General features: G+C 46.6%; 2 protein-coding genes across 4 annotated transcripts in view; one reads left to right on the forward strand and one right to left on the reverse strand.

Moving 5' to 3' along the window:
• Nucleotides 1-8026, forward strand: part of LOC118774108 (stromal membrane-associated protein 1-like) — a 50033-nt gene extending 42007 nt beyond the window's left edge. For all 3 annotated transcript variants that reach the window (XM_036523266.1, XM_036523273.1, XM_036523280.1), the window contains 3 exons: nt 3919-4108; nt 5211-5542; nt 6611-8026. In XM_036523266.1, coding sequence (XP_036379159.1) covers nt 3919-4108; nt 5211-5542; nt 6611-6745 — 657 coding nt within the window. In that variant the 3' untranslated portion in view covers nt 6746-8026. The remainder of the gene's footprint in view (nt 1-3918; nt 4109-5210; nt 5543-6610) is intronic.
• Nucleotides 8027-8058: 32 nt separating this feature from the next.
• Nucleotides 8059-15877, reverse strand: LOC118774131 (galactosylgalactosylxylosylprotein 3-beta-glucuronosyltransferase 2-like). The gene is made up of 4 exons (XM_036523292.1): nt 14953-15877; nt 12558-12702; nt 10091-10239; nt 8059-8145 (listed from the first exon to the last, which is right to left on the reverse strand). Exons 1-4 carry the CDS (start codon nt 15448-15450, stop codon nt 8059-8061), a joined length of 879 nt encoding a protein of 292 aa, XP_036379185.1. The 5' UTR covers nt 15451-15877.
• Between the last annotated feature and the right edge of the window lie 3120 nt (nt 15878-18997).

The raw sequence follows: 18997 nt of genomic DNA on the forward strand, positions 1-18997 counted from the left end.
CACACGCGTTCCCCCTCCACCGCCAGCCCACTCCTCTCAGTATTCAGTCCGCGCACCTCTCTGGGCACCGCAGACACACACCTCTCTCAGCGCTCGGGCACGGCATGGCCGCTGATTCACCCCCGCCGAGGACAGACACAGGCAGCCTTTGTGAGGGGGAGACAACGGCTCATTGTAGCGTCCTATCAGCGGCCGCCATACGTCTCAGCCCCCCTCGGCCATCTGCGGATCGCCTCGGCCTCGCTGCAGTAACGCCGCGCCCCCCCCTCCCCCGTAGCCCGAGCGGGGGACGCAGCCCAGAGCCCAGAAAACAGGAATCATTTTCCCCATCCCCTCCCCACCATATCTAAAGGATGCAGTGGAAAGAGCTACAGCTTATTTTTCCTCTGTAAATCGATGCTCTAAGTTTACAGTTTTGGCTAAAACCGTCAGACCTGGCTCGTAAGTGCCCCAGTATGAAAGAACACAGAGTCAATAGCACATATGCATTACCCTGCCTCAGACCAGACTTTACAGTGGAGCTCAAATTGCATTTCAGAAGCTGCTTTTCACAAGTAGCACAGGGCTGCAGATTTTGTGCCGCTGATGTGGGAAGGGGCAGAGCCAAGGACAGAGAGCGCTTCCTGCCTGAAGGCCGAGCCCTACGCCCAGCCTAGTCCTACCACACGCAGGCAGCGCATTACATTATTTTTTACATTATTGGCATTTAGCAGAAGATCTTGTCTGGAGCGACTTACACAGGTTACGTTTTTTCTTTAGGTGTTATCCATTTATACAACTGGATATTTAGTGAGGCAGTTCTGGGTTAAGTACCTTGCCCAAGGGTACAACAGCAGAATCGAACCAGCAACCTTTTGGTTACAAGACCTACTCCTTACCACTGCGCTACACTGCGGGCCGAAATAGCACATGTCAGTAGAGACCCCAATCCTGCGCTCTAAAGACCCGTGTGGGACACGTGAGAGATTGAGCATTAAAGAACAGCGAAGGCCTGAGGAGCTGGACCGCCGCGCCCCTGCCCGGGCCTCCGCGCCCGCCGGCGGGAGAGTGCTACCGTGGAGCTCCGCCAGCGAAAAGCACTTGCCACATAAACTAATGTTTTACTGAAACCAGTGAGCAAAAGGCAGTGGGCGAAATGGCCGATGTCTGTGGCAGTGATGGATATTTCACTGGAATGTAGACTCATCCTCTGTCCCTTGTGGCATGATCACATAACACAGCGCACTGTGCTGGGGAGCTGGACAGCTAAGGGAAGTCTCTCTCTCTCTCTCCCTCTCTTCCCCAGTTTTGCTTAGCCAGTGACTTCAGTGGCAGCCTGGTGCATTCCTGACACATTAGTAAGCCCATAAGTACATCCTGACTCTCCAGGATCCCTCTCCTCTCCTTACCTGTAAACTTTTCTTCACGACTAACGCCGTCACAGATGCCCTGGCTTTCCCTGCTACCAGAGGCATTAAACAGGAGGGCTTTAAATAGACTCCCGCGACAGCTAATGATGCGCCGGTGAGATTTGGAATGAGGAATGAGATGTCACAGCTGGTCCGTTCGCAGGATGGTAAACTGCGCATTATGCGCAGCTTGAAGCAACCTTATATGCACCAGGCCTCGCCTCAGTTTGTTTTCAGCGTCTGCTGGAAAGGTCTTAATGCCTCTCCCCCAGTGTGTCCCGTCCAGTTAATTACCAGCCTTCCGCCCCCCCCTCCCGGGTCCTTGCCTCAGTGGATCCCTCCCCAGTCCCCCCCCCACCCCCCCAGCCGTGGCCCGGTTGCGAGACGGGCCGCCTTCATCCGTCTTGCAGGAGGGGAGAGACGTCCAGAGTCTCTCGGCAATTTGCACCTCGTTTGTAGTGAGGAATCAGAGGCGGCCGGCCCTTGCCACCGAGCAGATGGAGGAAGCTAGCTGTAAAATGGCGTGGGGCGACTGCACGTACAGAGTCATGGCCGCTGGGTCAAAAGGAGGAGAGAGGACGTTGCTGACAGGAAGGTCAGGACTCAGTGTGGGATGTGCAAGGTGTGGCTGTGTGACGTAGTCAATATCTGTTACAATAAGCTGAATTTTTGCACATCACCCAGTCTCCTCACTCCATCCCCTCTGGTGACTCTGGGTGGCAGGGGGTTAATGGGTAGGTGTAGCCGTGCTTGGATTGGCCTGCAGAGCATGCAGTCAGCTATGAGAGAGTGATTCACAGCCCACTCTGAACAGGCGTGTTGTCTACTTCAGTTATCATATCATCACGACTGAATAAGGGAAACTGGGTCCATTGATTTAACTCAGATCCCGCTTATTTACAGATTGAAAGTAGGCTGTATTTCCACTCAGATTTTTTTTTTTTTTTAAATGAAAATTCAAATTTTCTGATGACATCATTCCTTTGGATGTTGCACCCATGTTCCAGTGGAGACTTGGGGCACCAGGTAGGCAGTGCACAGGGATTATGGGAAATACTCCACCTTCCTCAGCTGGGATGAGCTTTGCTCTAAGTGTAAAGCTTAGGTTTTGTTCTATCTGTCATCACCTCCCCTCCCCTCTCCATTATTCATACTGAGAGATTTTTACCTCCCCCTGAGCAGCCTTAAAGATCACATTCTATTAGACGCTGAGACAGAAAGAGAGAGAGAGAGAGAGAGAGAGATAGAGAGAGACACACATGTCATCGCGGGAAATCGTTCTGTCGGGACCCCTTTCAGTGTTCCTCTGTTTGTCACCATCGCCAGAGTAACGCACACGCACGTTGACGTGAATTGGTTTTCATCGCGTCAGTATAATGCCTGGCCTGTCATACCCTGTCTTGCGTATTTGACATGTGGCGCATACATGTATTTTAAACCTCACTTTGCACATCTGCTGTACCTAAGCTTTTAAACATGCTGTTTCCTTTCTGCATGTCCCTTATCAGACTGCATTATGGGTCTTTGCCTTGCTGCCTTCCATTATAAGATTCTGAGCTCCCACAGAGTGAACTGGCAGCTCACGCCAGGTGTGGTGGAGCATTCCCGAGTCCGGGTCCAGTATAAATGTGAAGCCAGCCGGGAAGAGGTAGGGTACCATCAGTCCCCGGGGAAGTGACAGCAGGTCCGTTCGTGGCCTGCCCCACAGCACTCTATTACCAACGAACTGAAGCAGTAACAATTCATTGCACCATTACCTTTTTATTTTCATAAAGTAGTCATTTTTATTCATTATAGTTACTTGACAGGGACAGTGCACACTAATAAGCATTTCTGCAGATGCATGCAGTACCAGTCAGTCCAAAGTTTGGACACACGTGAAATAATGGAAAACATGCAGTCAAAGACATTTTGATCTATAAGAGAAAGACTTAAATGCTTAAAATTTGTTTCTTAGGCATCAGTTTAAATATTTATATTTGTCTATGTATGAATTTCTTTTTTTTTTTTAATTAAAAAAGCATTTTTTGGCCACTTTGAAGAATCTAAAATATAAGAGCACCTCCCAGTCTATGATGTCACACGGAGGAGAGGCTGTCTAAGAACCTGGTGCTGAATGGCAGCTTTCCCTGGACTCCGCTGTTCTCGTGTCCCATCATGCCTCTGTAATGAACCTAACTGCAGCAGCTGCGTGCCTGCTGTCTGATTCCTGCCCAATTCACTCATTAAGTGGGAGATTTTGTGTTGCTGTTCAACCCAGACAGCTCGTCACAATCGCGGTATAATTGATGCATTTTTTCAAGACGCTTACTGGGCCTCATTGCTTATGCGCTGTTTGTTTTTTCCAAATGCCCGTGTCACGCAGTAAGGGCCTGCATTTCAGAAATGCTCTGCCAGCTGACAGGTGATTTCTCGAAGAAGGGAATGGGTTTTGACAGGTGCGCAGCCAGTGATGCAGCAGTCCCGGGTGTTTCCGCGGTGACACACGCGTGACGGTGCCACGTTTTGGCTTTGTCCCCTCCGCCCTCAGGCCAGCTCCAGTAAAGCCCCGGCTGCCCCGGCAACAGCAGGAGCTGGAAGTTCAGCCCCCGCCCAGGGAGACCTGGACCTTTTCAGCGAGAGCGGCTCGAAAGCGGAAGACTCGGCCAAGAAGCCCCTCTCCAAGGACTCCATCCTGTCTTTGTACAGCACCAGCAGCATGGGCCAGCAGCCCGCCCCTGGTACTGTGACTATATATATATATATGATATAGAAATGTCATATAGTCATATAGATACGATTGACTCTGCGGACACACACACACGAGCACTCACAGACAACCGCTCACTGACCGACACACAGGCACAAACACAGACACACACACACACACACACACACATACCTACACACAGGGTTACTCATACAGACACGCTCACTTGCACATATGCAAACAGACACGATCACTTGCATACACAGAAACGCAGACACAGACAGACACACACTCATATACAAACACAGACGTGTGTTTACTCACACACACAAATGCACACAGACACACACTCACACGCTTACATGTGCACACACACACACACACACACACTCAGACAGACATACACAGAAAAGCCCCTATATGCACACATGCATATACAAATGCACATAGACATATTTATAGACATGTTTTATGGGTATATTACATATATAGTATGTGTGTGTGTGTTTGTGTGTGATTAAATATTGTTTTGTGGAGTTACATATGTTGACTAATGATCAGCTCTTACTTTACCACTGTTCACACTTATTTATTAATTTGTGCACATGAGCTGCATGCTGTAAAGTTGTCCTGGGGAGCACTTTCTAGCACCAGCTGAATAACATAATGATAAAACAATTGGCTGTCATTATCAGACGTGCGTCACATCCTCTAACAGGCGGTGGAATTTCCACAGTCCACACAGACAGTAATATTGAGCAGGGAAACGCTTTGTGACGCTGTCAAATTAAAAGTCTTCAAATTTGGACGGATCAATTATTTAAGTGCCGCTCGTCTCTGCACTTTGGTTCTGCTGAACAGGATTTGAGTCTGCCGGGAGTCCTCACCTTTACCGTCACACTTAAAAGCAGACATTCTCACAGGCTCACAAAATGAAATGAAAGTGTTGCCATTTATAGATGCAGTCCGCTGCTTTTCCTCCCGGCTGGACTTTAATGAGCACTTTCAGCCGGTCCTGTTTTGTTGGCTTCCTCTGTAACTTTGAAGAAGTAGTTCGCTTGCAGGAGAAAGCCGCGGAGCGGACGTCCAACGTTGTTGTTGTTGTTCTTTTTGCTGCTGTTCGTTTCTTCCAGCTGCCATGTTCATGGGACCCTCTCAGATGCAGTTCCCCGCCCAGCCCCCCTCCAACTTCCAGGCCTTCCCAGCCATGGGCGCCGCCATGCCCCCCACCACCATGATGGGTGCCGTCATGGGCCAGGGCGGGGCCATGATGGGCCAGAACGCGGGCATGATGGTCGGCATGACGATGCCCAACGGCTTCATGGGAGGCGCGCAGACGGGGGTGATGGGACTGGCCCCCGGGGTGATGGGGCCGCAGGCGGGCGGCATGCCAGCGGGAGTGGTGCCCGCGCAGAACATGTATGCCATGCAGCCCGGCCAGCAGGGCCAGTGGAACATCAGCCAGGTGGGTGTCCCCAAACGCCCGGCTCTCCTCTGCCACAGATTCAACACCAGCACAGAGAGTCTGATACACTATACGGACAAAAGTATTCAGACGCCTGACCATTACATTGTAATGACATTGTATTCAAATACATATACTTTAACATGGAGTTGGTTTTGCAACTATATCAGCTTCCGCTCTTCTTGGAAGGCTTTCCACAAGAAGTGTTTCTGTGGGAATTTATGCCCATTCAATCTGTAGAGCATTTATGAGGCCAGGCAATGACGTTAGACGAGAAGGCCTGACTGACTCGCAATCTCCGTTCTAGTTCATCCCAAAGGTGCTCGATGGGGTTGAGGTCAGGGCTCTGTGTGGGCCAGTCAAGTTCTTCGACACCGAACTCACCAAACCATGTCTTTATAGCCCTTGCTTTGTGCACTGGGGCACAATCATGTTGGAATAGAAAAGGGCCTTCCCCAAACCGTTGCCACAAAGTTGGAAGCAAGCATAGCATGTCTTGGTATGCTGAAGCATTAAGATTGCCCTTCACTGGAGATAAAGGGCCTAGCCCAAACCCTGAAAAACAGGTGTGGCCAAATACTTTTGTCCATATGGTGTATCTTTCAATGCTAGGTGAATCACATCAGCAGAGGCACGTCATTCATCATTTTAACACTTGAGCAGAGTTAAAAACCTGGAGTCTTACCAAGAGTTCCTCGACCGATATGTTCTTCCTCTGCTGGTGAATAGGATCTTGTGTGAAAATTTCAAATATTAATGCATGCTCATAATAGCCCCACACTAAGGAAGAAATTAAGTGGCTTATTAGCATTGCTCCCCTTGTCTCAAAAGAGCTGAGCGTTGTTGTTGTTATGGTTTTTACGGACTTGCATATCAAGCGTGAAGGCGGGCGGCAGAGGTCATTAACAGATCTGAGCAATTTGTCTGCGTAAAGCCAGCTACAGCACCAGCATTTTTTTAAACAGCTAATAAACGTACTTGTTAAGATGGAAGTAACATCACAGCCCAGGGGGCTGCTCTGATGCCAGGGGGCTGCTCTGATGCTGAGGCCCTGTGTGTGTGTTTCAGATGAACCAGCAGATGTCTGGAATGAGCCTGAACGGCGCGGGCGGGGCCATGGGCTTTGGACAGCCAGGCGCCGCCATGGGAGGCTGGGCGGGGCCGCCCTCGGGCCAGACCCTCAGCACGCAGCTGTGGAAGTGAACGTCGGGGGGCCGGGCGGGGTGCCGGCAGTGGGTGGAGCCCCGGGCCCGTCAGCCCCTCCCACGCCGTCCACAAGCCCGAGTTTTATCCACGTACTGACACGCGTTTTTTTTCTCGTTTCCAACCGTTAATGCTCGGGAGAATATTGGCTCCGCCCGGTCGGTGTGTATTGATTGAGTGGCCGGAGCGTGAAGCTGTATACAGACTGGCAGCATTGTCCATCTTATTTAAAAACAACTTTTTTTTCTTTTTTCTTTTCTTTTCTTTTTTCTTTTGTTTTTTTAAGCATATCAGCGAAGAAGCTGCTGGACCAATTATAAAGGCGTCTAATATATCATTACCAAATCAATAGTGAATAATAGTATTTAAATGGAAGAGAAATGGCTATCATGTCTGTGAATTCCTCTCTCATGTGTATAAGCTCCCGTGCCCCGGCAATCCCCCTTGATGATATCATATGAGAAAATGTACTGTATGTTACCATAAATAGAGATATCCAAGGAAGCTGTGACCATTGCTTTGTTCCACTGACCACCTCTTCAGTTGAAACAATTAGTTCATCTTATTGTGATTGTTTATTGTGCGCATTACAGAGAAGCACAGTTAGCAAGGTCAAAATAAACCTGGATGACTGAAGACTGGGAGACAGGGCATTGCCGGGTGTGAATTGGAAATCTGGGAGGGAAAGGAAAGCAACGAACACACATCCAGGCGAACTTTAGATTAAATGCTGCAGCAGAGTTTCTACGAACATAGACAGGGTCTCTCTGCCCGTCAGTAAGGAAAGGTTTCATACCTCGTCCTCCAGGTTTATTTCTGTAATGTGTTTACATTTTCTGGTGCCTAGTACAGATAAAAAAATGTTATTTCTGTGCATTAAACAGTGAATAGCCATGAAATATCGCGTGATCCTTTCCTCTGACGTCTCGTAAAGCTTCCTTTGTCCCTGTTCTGTTTTTTTTTTCATTATTTTAAAGGAGGGTCGTTCAGAATAAAGACAGCTGTAACTGTTCTCAGGTTTATTCACTGTATGTAAAACTGACAGCGCAGCCCTCCACCCTGGGCGTAGCGACCGGCACAGAATCTGCCGAAATAAAGATGCGCAGTGCCGCGGCTCCTCCCCTGTGCCACCGAAATGAAGTCGAAGTCGAAGGTGTCGTTCGTTTCAGAAGAGCGGCGAGGACTGTTCTGCACACCACGTGAACACTCGAATGAAGACAAGAAGAACTCTCTGACCTCCCTCCTCTTTTGGCAAACGTGGAACGGTGAGGATATGGCGTCCCGAAGGGGTACGGCAGGACTGGCTCAGCCCGCTAAACCTCGATCTGGACCGAGTCTTGCCAGTGCTTGGGCTCGTTTCCCAGGTTCACTTTCTCCGTGCGGGTGTGCCACACCAGGACCTGCGGGGGGGAAAGGAGAGCAGAGTTACAAATCTAAACCAGCGCAGAGGAGGGGTCAGAACACTCCTACAGAGATCAGGTGACCACAGCGGTAAAAACCCAGACACTAGAAGACACCAGGGCACGCCAGCCTGTGAATGTATCCTGATCAGTTCGCGGTCAGTTTCCACCACAGGCGAACAGTTAGCTAGATTTGGGTGCACGTTTCTGTCAGATTTTTCTTCCGTATTGCAATAAGCACAATGGTAGCTCTCATCCCAGCTGTGATGCTTCTCGAGGAACTCCCAGAAATAGGAACCTCACAAAAAGAATAGGCTGGAAAAATAGCCACAATTTCCTATGTATTCTAATTCTGTCCTTTCGCCTCTCCTCATTCAGCTATGAATTGTTATATCCCAAACACACACTGAGCTGTGAAAAAGGAATACCCTCCTTGCGTAACGTGGTCTGCAGCACTGAAGGGTGTCCCCCTGCTGGTAATTACTGGATGCAGTGCCAGGGCTGCGCGCTCACCTCAGGTTCTGTGCTAATCATGTGGGACGTGAGACATACTTGGGGCTCACGCTGTCAGTTGTTGTAGCCTTCCTATACATCCCGTATATATATCTACGCCCTCTCTTATAACACAGGAGAATGTGGAAGGCCACTGGCAGTTTCTGGCAGCGGGAGAAGAGGACAGCCTTTAGGATGTCGGCAGCAGTGCTGCGGGTAAGCGGATCGGGGCAGAGAACTTTCTAGGAAGGGGAGCAGAATGCGGTGTGAAAGACTGGCGCGCGGAGACAAACGCATTCCGACAGCTCTCTGCGGCGGCACCGACCAGCGCGGAGGCTTCCCATGCGCGTGCGCGCACACCGGGCCGCGGAGGGGAGCGTGGCAGATTGACGTTAATAAGCACCGGCTCATCCGCCGTGGGCCCAGAGGCAAACCCGAGCCCAGCTGCTCCCGCTCTCCCGCGCCCAACGCCGCTGACGTCTGCAGGCCTAATGACGAGCGGCATCGTGCCGCTGCAGCGCCTGACGCCGCCGTGAGCAGCGCTTTAAGGGAGGCCCGGCTCTCACCAGCATTTAACCACAGACGAAGTTCAAAATCCGTGGCAGAAAGGGAAGAGTGTGGGTGTATGTGTGTGCACCAATTTGTGGTTGATGGTCTCCCACTCTACGTGACTAATTATTTACTCTGTCAAATCAGTGTCATGTAATGTTTAAATAATTGGTTCTATAATATTAAACACATTGAGCTGGGTTTAAGTGTAATTTATTCTGTGTGAAAGGGCTAGACTGCACCCTGCACTTATCAGCTCCGCTCAGATGGTTTCCCTGAGTCCTCCAATCTTTGTGCTGGAGTTTAATCTGGGAGCCAAGGGACCACAAATCTCTCAATGAACACCTGTTCTACACTCTCTCCTGCAGTCCCACCCACTATGAAAAGGCCATGTCCATCTCTCAAATGTAGTTTTAATGCTGGTTATCAATTGCACTTTTCAAGTGGCAAGTACTTCTGGAAGAAGCTGCACACAAAAAAAAAAACCTGATCTGCATTTGTCACTTGCACGGTTACTGGTGATTATTGTAGCGGATAATATTGTTGATAAATAAATACAAGTGGTATACAGCTACACTCATCCACCGAATACGATAGGTACCTGGTATGGTGAGGTATAGTTTAAGGACTGGCGTACAGTTATTTATCTTTTCTGTGTGAGATTGCCATGTAATTCTGTGTCAGTTTGATGTACTGTGGCCTGTGATCCGATCCAGCCCATCAAATTCGTCCCTGAGAGATGAAAACAACCGATGATCGTTGTGACAGTGAGCGATGACGACGTCGACAGTGACGATGACGGTGACGAAAGGAGGAGAAAGAGCAGCGGCGATGGTAACGACCACACAAACACACAGGGACAAGAGGCGGACGCCGTGATGGGAGCAGAGGCGCGAAGGCTGACCCGGGTGCAGTTGTCCGCCTTGGGCTCCAGGTCCTCCACCTTGGCGATCTGCTTGAGGAAATCCGATTCCTGCATGCCGGGCTTTGATCCCAGGCGCTTGAACAGGGCCCTGGGGTTCTCCAACACCACCTGGAGGTTCACGGCAAAGCCTACAGAACACAGTTAAAGGGATTCAGTTTCTTTCCCTTTCGCCTGCTGTGGCTATCTGCTCAAACCCCCGGGAATCCGCCGTCTGTTTTCAATCCACAGTCTGGCCAATGGACCAATCGGCTGCAACAGAAACTAAAAAGCCAGCTGTTCAATGACAGGGGCTAACCAGTGAGACCACTATCGTAGCTTAGTATTTAAGATAAAGACACACTCTGCTGGAGTCTATCCTTCACACTTTCTTTTACATTCTTTCAAATTGACTGTCTTGCCTGTGAAACTGTAATGATGCTTCAGGGATTATCAATGTTGCCATGAGAAAGGCATTTCTTTTAGCTTGAGCTAGGGTGGTGTGTTTTCAAGGACCCTTGAAATCCTCTTTCAAGTGCTTTAGTTGTCTGTGTGACTGCAAAATCGCAATGAGGATAATGGCTGGTGATGATAAGGCCGAAATCTTTTGGAGGTCAAACTCCCATCCTTGTGGTGACCGAGCCTAGTCTGGATGAGAAGCGTAGTTTGTGTTGGTAGTATATATCCTGGCACGTCAAAGCATGACTGTCTCACAAACGTCAGAGCTCTGGAATGGTTCTGCTGTGATCAGCGATGTTGTACCTATTAGTCATTTCATAACCTGCACGGCCATTTGCTTTATGTGTCACTTGCATCAACCATTTCTTTGATCGGTCAGTGCTGTGCTCCTTGCATGGTTTGTTCATGTGGTTCAGATGTGGCTGTGGAGGCTGTTTACAGAGGCTGCAGTTTCTGTGCTAGAAATACTTTAAATAAGCAACCGCTACTGAGGTTTTTATTCTGACACTGTCAGAAGACACAAAGGATATTGTGTAGTGAAAAGGCTGTTCTGAATGTTTCCTTGTGTTGTGCTCATATAGCCCCCTACAAAGATCCACTGAGAACGAAAATAATTACAGTATATTGTTTCATTCTCCGCTGCCTGGCGAATTGTATCAGGGCTTGTGGAAACAATACACAATACTACTAAAGTATACGGTCTTGCTCAAAATTCAAGAGATGGATGGTAATCATGTTGCCGGAGACAAAATCCCTTTTTCAGCCGATGCAAGCCTTACGCTAGAATAAGGTGCATCTCCCCTTCTCGGCAGTTAATGCATTCAATGTAATAGTGGTGGGTAAGAACCATTAATGAGAGTGTGATCTCTAATTTCTGCAGGAGGAGGAGGGGGGTGGGGGTGGGGGGGTGGGGGGGGGGGGGGGGGGGTTGGGAGTTGAAGCGGGGTGACATGAGGCTGCTGATGAGCCAGTCCTCTGTTATCAGGCATTTATTAACAGCATCCTGCGGCTGGCTTCGGGGCCCGGGATGTCTGGAGCTTGGTGGTGCACAGCTCCGCGACACTGACGTACAGAATAAAGGCTCATACACTTATCTTATTCCACCTTCTCTCATATTAAGCTGCGCTGATATACCTTGCTGATTATTTGCTTAATTACATTCCAATCTGTGCTGGGATCCAGACAGGTGTCGGGGGACAGTATGCGTCCCAGAGGCAACCCCATGTCACCCGGTGAGGACATTTACCTGAGTATGAAAAAAAAAAAAAAAAGCCCACGGTCTCCAACATAAAAAGCAACAAAAACTTTTGCTTTAAGCTACTGTGGTTACTGCGAACCACAGAACACGCCGTTCTAGTTAGTCTGGTAAGAGAGTTTAGCCTGCTGTGCCAAATGGCCGAGCAGTCCATCATAGGACACTGTAAGGACCCCTGCGTACTTCAGCACAATGGTCACATCTGACAGGAATTAAGCCAGTCAGGTGTGACAGCCATGGCCTTTTCCCTCTCAGGTCCTGGGAGCCCTCCGCATCTCTGCTCACCTTGATACTAAGAGGTTTTGCTTTTTCTTCCCCATCTCTCAATGACATTATATTCCAAAGGGCCTCCTTAAGTACTGTGCAGTTGACTCTTATGGACTGTTAAATAGCCTTTTTGAAAAGTCCCCAGTAGATAAAATATTCAGACGGGCTTTATGACATTGTAAAGCACAGAAGCCTGCCTGGATTGTCAGTGTGAAAACCGCTTTGTGAGGCTGTCAGGGGACGTAATTTTCTGTTGAAAATCCTGCTGAATAATTTACTGTGCCCTGTGTCATTAGTAACATAAACCCTGTGACTGTCCTCGGCCAAAGAATTCAGATTCACGGCGACAAGGCTAATTGTTAGGATCTTCTAGTTTACGTCGCTGTGTCAAGGAAATTCTGTTTCTTGTTCATCCACAGCGCAGCGCTGTGTGATTTAAGCCTCGCCTATCCGCAATGCTGCTGTAGCCCAACAGCTGCCAGCTCTTACCTGCCATGTCAATTGGGAAAGGCCGGTTGGCCTTCCAGCCAGTGTACCAGCCCACCACTCGGCCCTTCTCCACCAGGGGGCGCTCATAACGGCGCCCTCCCACCAGCCCCACTGGCCACACTGACACCCGCCGGGTTGACCGCATCTGTAGAGAGCAACATGATTGACAGTATGGTTAATGATTGATATATATTAATATATATTAGCAAGGGATCCTGTGACATCCCTTCTGTAAGATATGTTTTCAGAGCCCGTATTTCTTCCCTATACAATTATGATGGTGTTCATCACAAGGTTAGCTAATGTCAGGGTGTGTAACTATTGACTACGCACTACTCCATGTCTGTAGTCCTCACAAACTCAAGACAACAAACTGCAGCAACACCAAGACTCATAAAGCATATATTTGCATAAACCATTTAGATCCATTCTCAGTGATCTGCAAAGCACAGTTCAAAGGTCATTCCTCCGTAATGCTTACATTAAATGGGAATCAATGTGGTAATAGCAGATAAGGGATCATACATTAAATTAAAAGAATATTAGATGCATTTAATTTCCTTGGAGGTGTAGCAAGTCTGAGATAGTCACACTCTGTCTATTTGAGCTTCAGGCAGATATGTTTATACAGCCATCTACTTCATCTGTTTAAAAGGACAATTCAGCTCTTATCTGGAGAGGGTCGGCTAAATAGATTCAAGCTAATCTTCAATTACAAATAATAAACATGATTTCCGCTGTGGTGCTAAGGCTTTATTGATATTTGTATTAAAATGTGGGCTCATTATTCCTCAACATCTTGTGCGCTATTCTAATCAAGGCTTTTCTTTGTGCTGTTAATACGCCTGGCTGGGGGTGCAGAACAGAGCTGAATTAGATCAGAAATGAAGTGGGAATGAAACGAAGGCTTTTGCCGCTGCGGTGCAGTAATGGATTGGGCTTAAAAAGAGTCTTCAGGCAACACACTGCCCCCCCCCCCCCCCCACTCCCCGCAAAGGATGCTCCATGTCTAGCAGCAGGCTGGACAGTGTTGGAGAGGCAGAATAAAGCTCAGATTGACAGACTGGCCTAAACTGACCCAGTGCATCAGCCCTGCGGCAAAGAAGAGAAGGGCAGTCTGTTCACGTGTCCGTTCGTTACTCCTCTGTTGTAACTAAGGCTGCCCCAGGCCAAATGCACATGCACAACCGTACAATTTAATAGCTGACCACTAACCCCCCCCTCCACTTCCATTTACTCATGCCATGAAATATGCTGCTCCACCATTTGTAGCCTTCACAGAATGTGGGGAAACATCATGAACATAACCAGGCTTTTACCAGCATTTGCATTTCTTGAACAGCTACTATTTTCTGCGTGTATTATCTACACCGCCAGAAATCTTCACTGAATATGCTTCATCTTGAAAGTGTCAGATTTATGCGTTTGGGGAGGAGCCCTAATGTTACAGCAGTGGACTGCACTTTGTTTATTTTTAGCGTATAAGTATCTTCAACTCAGTGCTGTGGATGCAAGGAGATTTCTGCATCCCCGAAGTGGAGATAGAGACAGCAGAGACAAGTGGAGATTCTTTTTTTAATTCCACTCTCGAGTATGTTGGTTAAGCTGTCACCCACTATAAATTTGGTTATCTACAGAATGAATGGGAGGCAGATCTAGGAATAAGATTCACTGAAGGTCACTGATCGTGAGTTATTGTTTAACTGATGAAATCACTCAATGCGTTTAAACAATAATGTATAGCCAATTTTTTAGGTAAATAATAGGTTCCATACAAAGTCTAATGAGTAAAATCACATTGATTGTTTCCGGTCCAGCACAATGTTAGCAATTAGTTTTGTCAATACATGAACGTAATACTTCATCTACAGTTAGCAATCATCAAAATCCGATAAGACTGCTTTCTTTCTAGCTGCGGTCCCGGCTCGGGGTGTTCATTTAGAGCGTAATGGGAATCGCTCAATATAACTTTGTCTGCTAAAAAGAACCCGGCGAGTATTTCAACCGTGGAGTATCTGAGTTGCGGGGACATTAACGATATGCGCGCTTTTCGGGGGAAATCCTTCATGTTTTCATATCGGATGACAGTCGTGCACAGTTGCAGCATATTAATCCATAGGATAAAACAGGAAATCATAAACATGAAATCATAAACAGACCAAAAGAAAATCCCTTTCATCGCTTGAAACATACTCAAATTATTTCTGACGAATGAAAGGAAACGTGCTAATGAAATTCATCCATTTGGAATGCGATTTGAATTAAAAGTGAAAACAGCAAGAAATAAGCCGCGGCGAACTAATGCAGCTAATGATTCATAATATATAATCTATCTGAAAGAACGGTTCCGTGTTTGTTTGTTTGTTTGTTTAAATAAAAGTATCTTCATATGTACCTCATCAAATAGCTCCACGCTGTATGTGTTGTCATCATCTGCAAAGAACACTACTCCTGAATCCTTGGGCGAGCGATGCAGCCGCAGCCAGCCCAGAGCTGCGTTTCTCTGCTCGGTAGCACGGGGCATCCCCGGCCGCTTATACCTGCGAGGCGTGGGAACGTGCAGGTGAGTGTGCGGCAGCCCCGAGCGAGCGAGGAAGCGCGACACCAGCTCTGTGCGAGCGCTCGAGTCTTCCACCACGATCCAGTGGAACTGGGGAACCAGGCGAAACGTGTTCGACAAACGCGTGAGTTCCGCTTTTTGCACCGCTCTGCCGTACGTGGGGGTGATGGCATAAATCGTTGGCAGAGGGGCGCGCTGCGGCTTGCCAAAGTGAGAGAGGTAGAAATGGGCTGTGCGTCGGACAGTCTTCTTGGTGTCCATGTCGATCATGATGATTACGATCAAAATCCAAGGGAGGAGGATGAAGAAGTGGCTGTAAAAGACAGATTTCATGGTGCAAAGGTCCACTAGAGTTCAAGTATTATTTCTTTCTACAACCGGATCTGATGTCGTGTCGTTTCCTCGGCATTGTCCTGTTGTCACATCATCCACGACAAGTAACGATCACGAAGTGGTTTTCGTTGTAAGAAACCATCCACATCTATTTTGTCCTAAATGCCGTCCCTCTTCTTGCGCTCTTGATTTCTTAGAAGTTCCGCGTGTTATAAATACAGCCCATTCACCACTCGCTCCCGTTTGGTCTGTTCTTCGCTACAGATGCTGTCCCTGTGAACAAGTTGCCTCATATTGGGAACGTGCATATCGCACGTCACTTATTCGCGATTATTTCCACCTATAGCCATCGCACAGAGGGGTTGGAATATTTCACAACGGCGTACATCAGTGAAAATGATGGGAAAAAACGAAGTCACAAGCAAACAAAACGTCACAAAAATATGATTTCCCTCGTCCTATACAATTGGATAATCAAAGACGAAAGTCGAATTACGAAGAAAACAAATGCGTTAGTAATGGCGCTATAAACGGAAGAATTACTCCAGATCTGTTGTAGCAGACTTTTAGGGATGTCCGCGCTGGTTGGAAGCTGCCAGGAGTAACTGCGCCGCATGGGAGCGCCCTTATTTTTGTCCCCCCGAAAATGACATTTGTCAAGAGAGTGAGACAGAAAACGGACCATGATGCATTTGGGTTGTAAATGAGGGGCTGAGCATATCCATTGTTTGTTTATTTATTTGATATAGCGGTTTTTGAAAATGTGCCTGAATTACTGTCCAATAATGGCCCCATGGCAAACTTCATGAACCTCTCCGAAGGAACGCAGTTTACTTGCTTAGGTTAAGGTTTATTGGACAGCATGAACAAGTATTTGCATGTTGTGAACAAATGATGCCATTTTAATAAAATATTTTAATGTTGGTTGACTTCTTGCGCTTTATAAACTTCAACACGTCCTGTTTATTTGTCAACATATAATAGTTTGCATAGCTAGATGATTTTATTCCCTGTGACGTCAAATATTCTCCGTAAGAGAATGCATTGGTTACATCATTAATTTGGATCACTGTGGCAGTGATAAGTGTATATATTACGAGAATACGTAGAGTAGAGGTGTATTCTGCAAGAGGATCTTCAATAGTTTGTTAGCTGCAGCACTTGATAATGAAGATGACGAACAGACATTAGGCCTATACAGTACAATGATTACGTCCCATTTCTCATATATGTGTGACTTTGACCGATAGTATGCAGTGGAGGACGCAGAAAAAATTCAATCATGAGCGCTGTCAAGAGTTGGACGTCTTAGATAATAGCACCAAAATGAGATTTGGATGTGTTAACCCTTGGGGGTTCCGTTCTTTTACATCTAGTTAATGTAATGCAGATGCGCGCGAAGAGGCGGGAATAACGTATAATGATGCCAGAGAGGAAAACGGAGGGAATGATTGATGTTTATTGATGGAGAAATATCTCCCCTTAGGAAACTCTGCAGATGACGAAGACAAACAAATTAAAGGATAGCCGCGAAAATGGATCCCAGCTGAACTAGATTAAGCGATGATTTAGACTTCAATTTGAAAAAGTATGAGACAATTTAAGCGCTCACAATGGAAGGGAGATATAAGGTGCATTTGTCAATGTGCAACATTTGCACAGAAATTGCTTCCCATTTATTTCATTTATTGCTTGAAGTTGAGGTGCTCTAATATATCTCTAACCTTTGCTCAGTCATTTCAAATTTTCAGTTAATTGCATACGCTTTTCTTCTATATTAAACAAAGGGACTGCTATTATACATAACACCTGACGTTATTACTTCTGTCTTTTCCATTATGTCTAAATGCCAGAAAAAAATTATTTATTTGAACCAGGAGAAGCGACATGATTATTACCTCGTATTTCCCCGTCATTTATCCATTAATTCAGAACAATTTAAAGAAAAAAACACTGGATAAAGTTTACACGCTGTCAATTCCAAGCACACTTGGTAGGACAATAAGGATGTCAATTACATATGCTATGTCAGATGTAATATCTTTCATGTATGAAGATATACGCACCATTTAACTCATCTTGCGACTGAAATATATAGTCTGGCATACAAGTAACGTAGTTAAGCATATAGTATATATAAACTACAACTGATAGATCAAGACAGAAAAGACAAAATCAGAAAAGAAAACCTGTACACTGCTGTTATGCTGCCAGTGTCGGCCTCCCTGTGTGCAGGTTTTCATTTCAGATTGTTTTGCATTATTTGGTGTTATTCCGTTTTTGTTAAGGACCCGGCAAAATGGTTGTGTGTATGCCTTTGTGAAACTACATGGAGCAAAAGACAGTTTTAGAGATTATTTATATATTGTTTTACATTTCAAAATCCTTGTGCAATCCATGAAATATAAGTAGTTACTCCTTCAGTTGAATCTACCTAAATTGTTTTCCAGTAGCTATTGTAAGATGACATATTATAACCATTTTGTATTAGGTTTGGAGTAGATACAATGTGAACATAAAAGGTAATTTGCCAGCACGACTGGGCAATTGTTTAGCTCTGATAACCACACAAGCATTTCAGAGGTGAAAAATGTGCATTTGTTGTGCAGCTGAAAACAGATGATAGGTTTAAATTGAACTTGAGACACAGGCAATATTTTTTTTCTCTGGAGTTCATTAAATGACAAAACTGAGCTTCTTTCCCAGAAAAAAAAATCCTTTTTATCAGAAATAGGACTGAGTAGATGAACACACAAATTACCCAATGGCATGGCTTACAATACATCAGATTTGTTATGTACAAACAAGTTCTATCTGACAGGTACAGTGAAGAGAGATGTTGACACCAGACGAAGCACACTGTTTCTCTGTGCTTATTTAAGCACGTTATGTTTCACTCCAGTCAGTGAACTTTTCAATATGTAATGTCTAATGTTCAGGTCATTTCTTGATATATTCCCACAGGTAAACAATCTCCAGTGAGCCAGCACACGCTGAGGGTAAACACTCACAGAACTAATGGATTAAGGTGGACATATTCATTTTCTCTGTCTGCTGCAGACAGGCTCCCGCAGGGCCATTTTGAAGCAGAATAATTGTGGTGAGTGGGGACTGAGCGCGTGCAGAAGATAGGCCAGGTCTGCATTAGACCCGCTGCTGTGTGCAGCGGTGATTAGACCACAGGACCGTAGAACACAGAATCGTGGCTTTGAATCACACCCATGGCACTGCTTTTCTAAATGCCAACGCGGTGAACGTCTGCGGAATATCATGTAAGCTGGCCAGGGTAAAGGCGTTGGTCAAGATAACATGCTATGCTAAATATGTGCACACAGCGTAGGCTTGCTGCTAACATGTAAAGCAGCTGTGTTTGTAGAGAAGCTGGCCGACACTTCGCTCACAAATGAGTAGAAAAGAACAAAAGGTTAAAACAAACAATAATTTATTTTAAAATACAACAAACCAAAGACGAAGAAACCAGCCTACACCGACAGCAGAGACAAAACAAGCCTTCCCTCCTGCTCTGCTTCAGCCACACCTGTATTTA

The sequence above is a fragment of the Megalops cyprinoides genome, chromosome 1, assembly GCF_013368585.1.
Source record: "Megalops cyprinoides isolate fMegCyp1 chromosome 1, fMegCyp1.pri, whole genome shotgun sequence".
NCBI classification, from domain to species: domain Eukaryota; kingdom Metazoa; phylum Chordata; class Actinopteri; order Elopiformes; family Megalopidae; genus Megalops; species Megalops cyprinoides.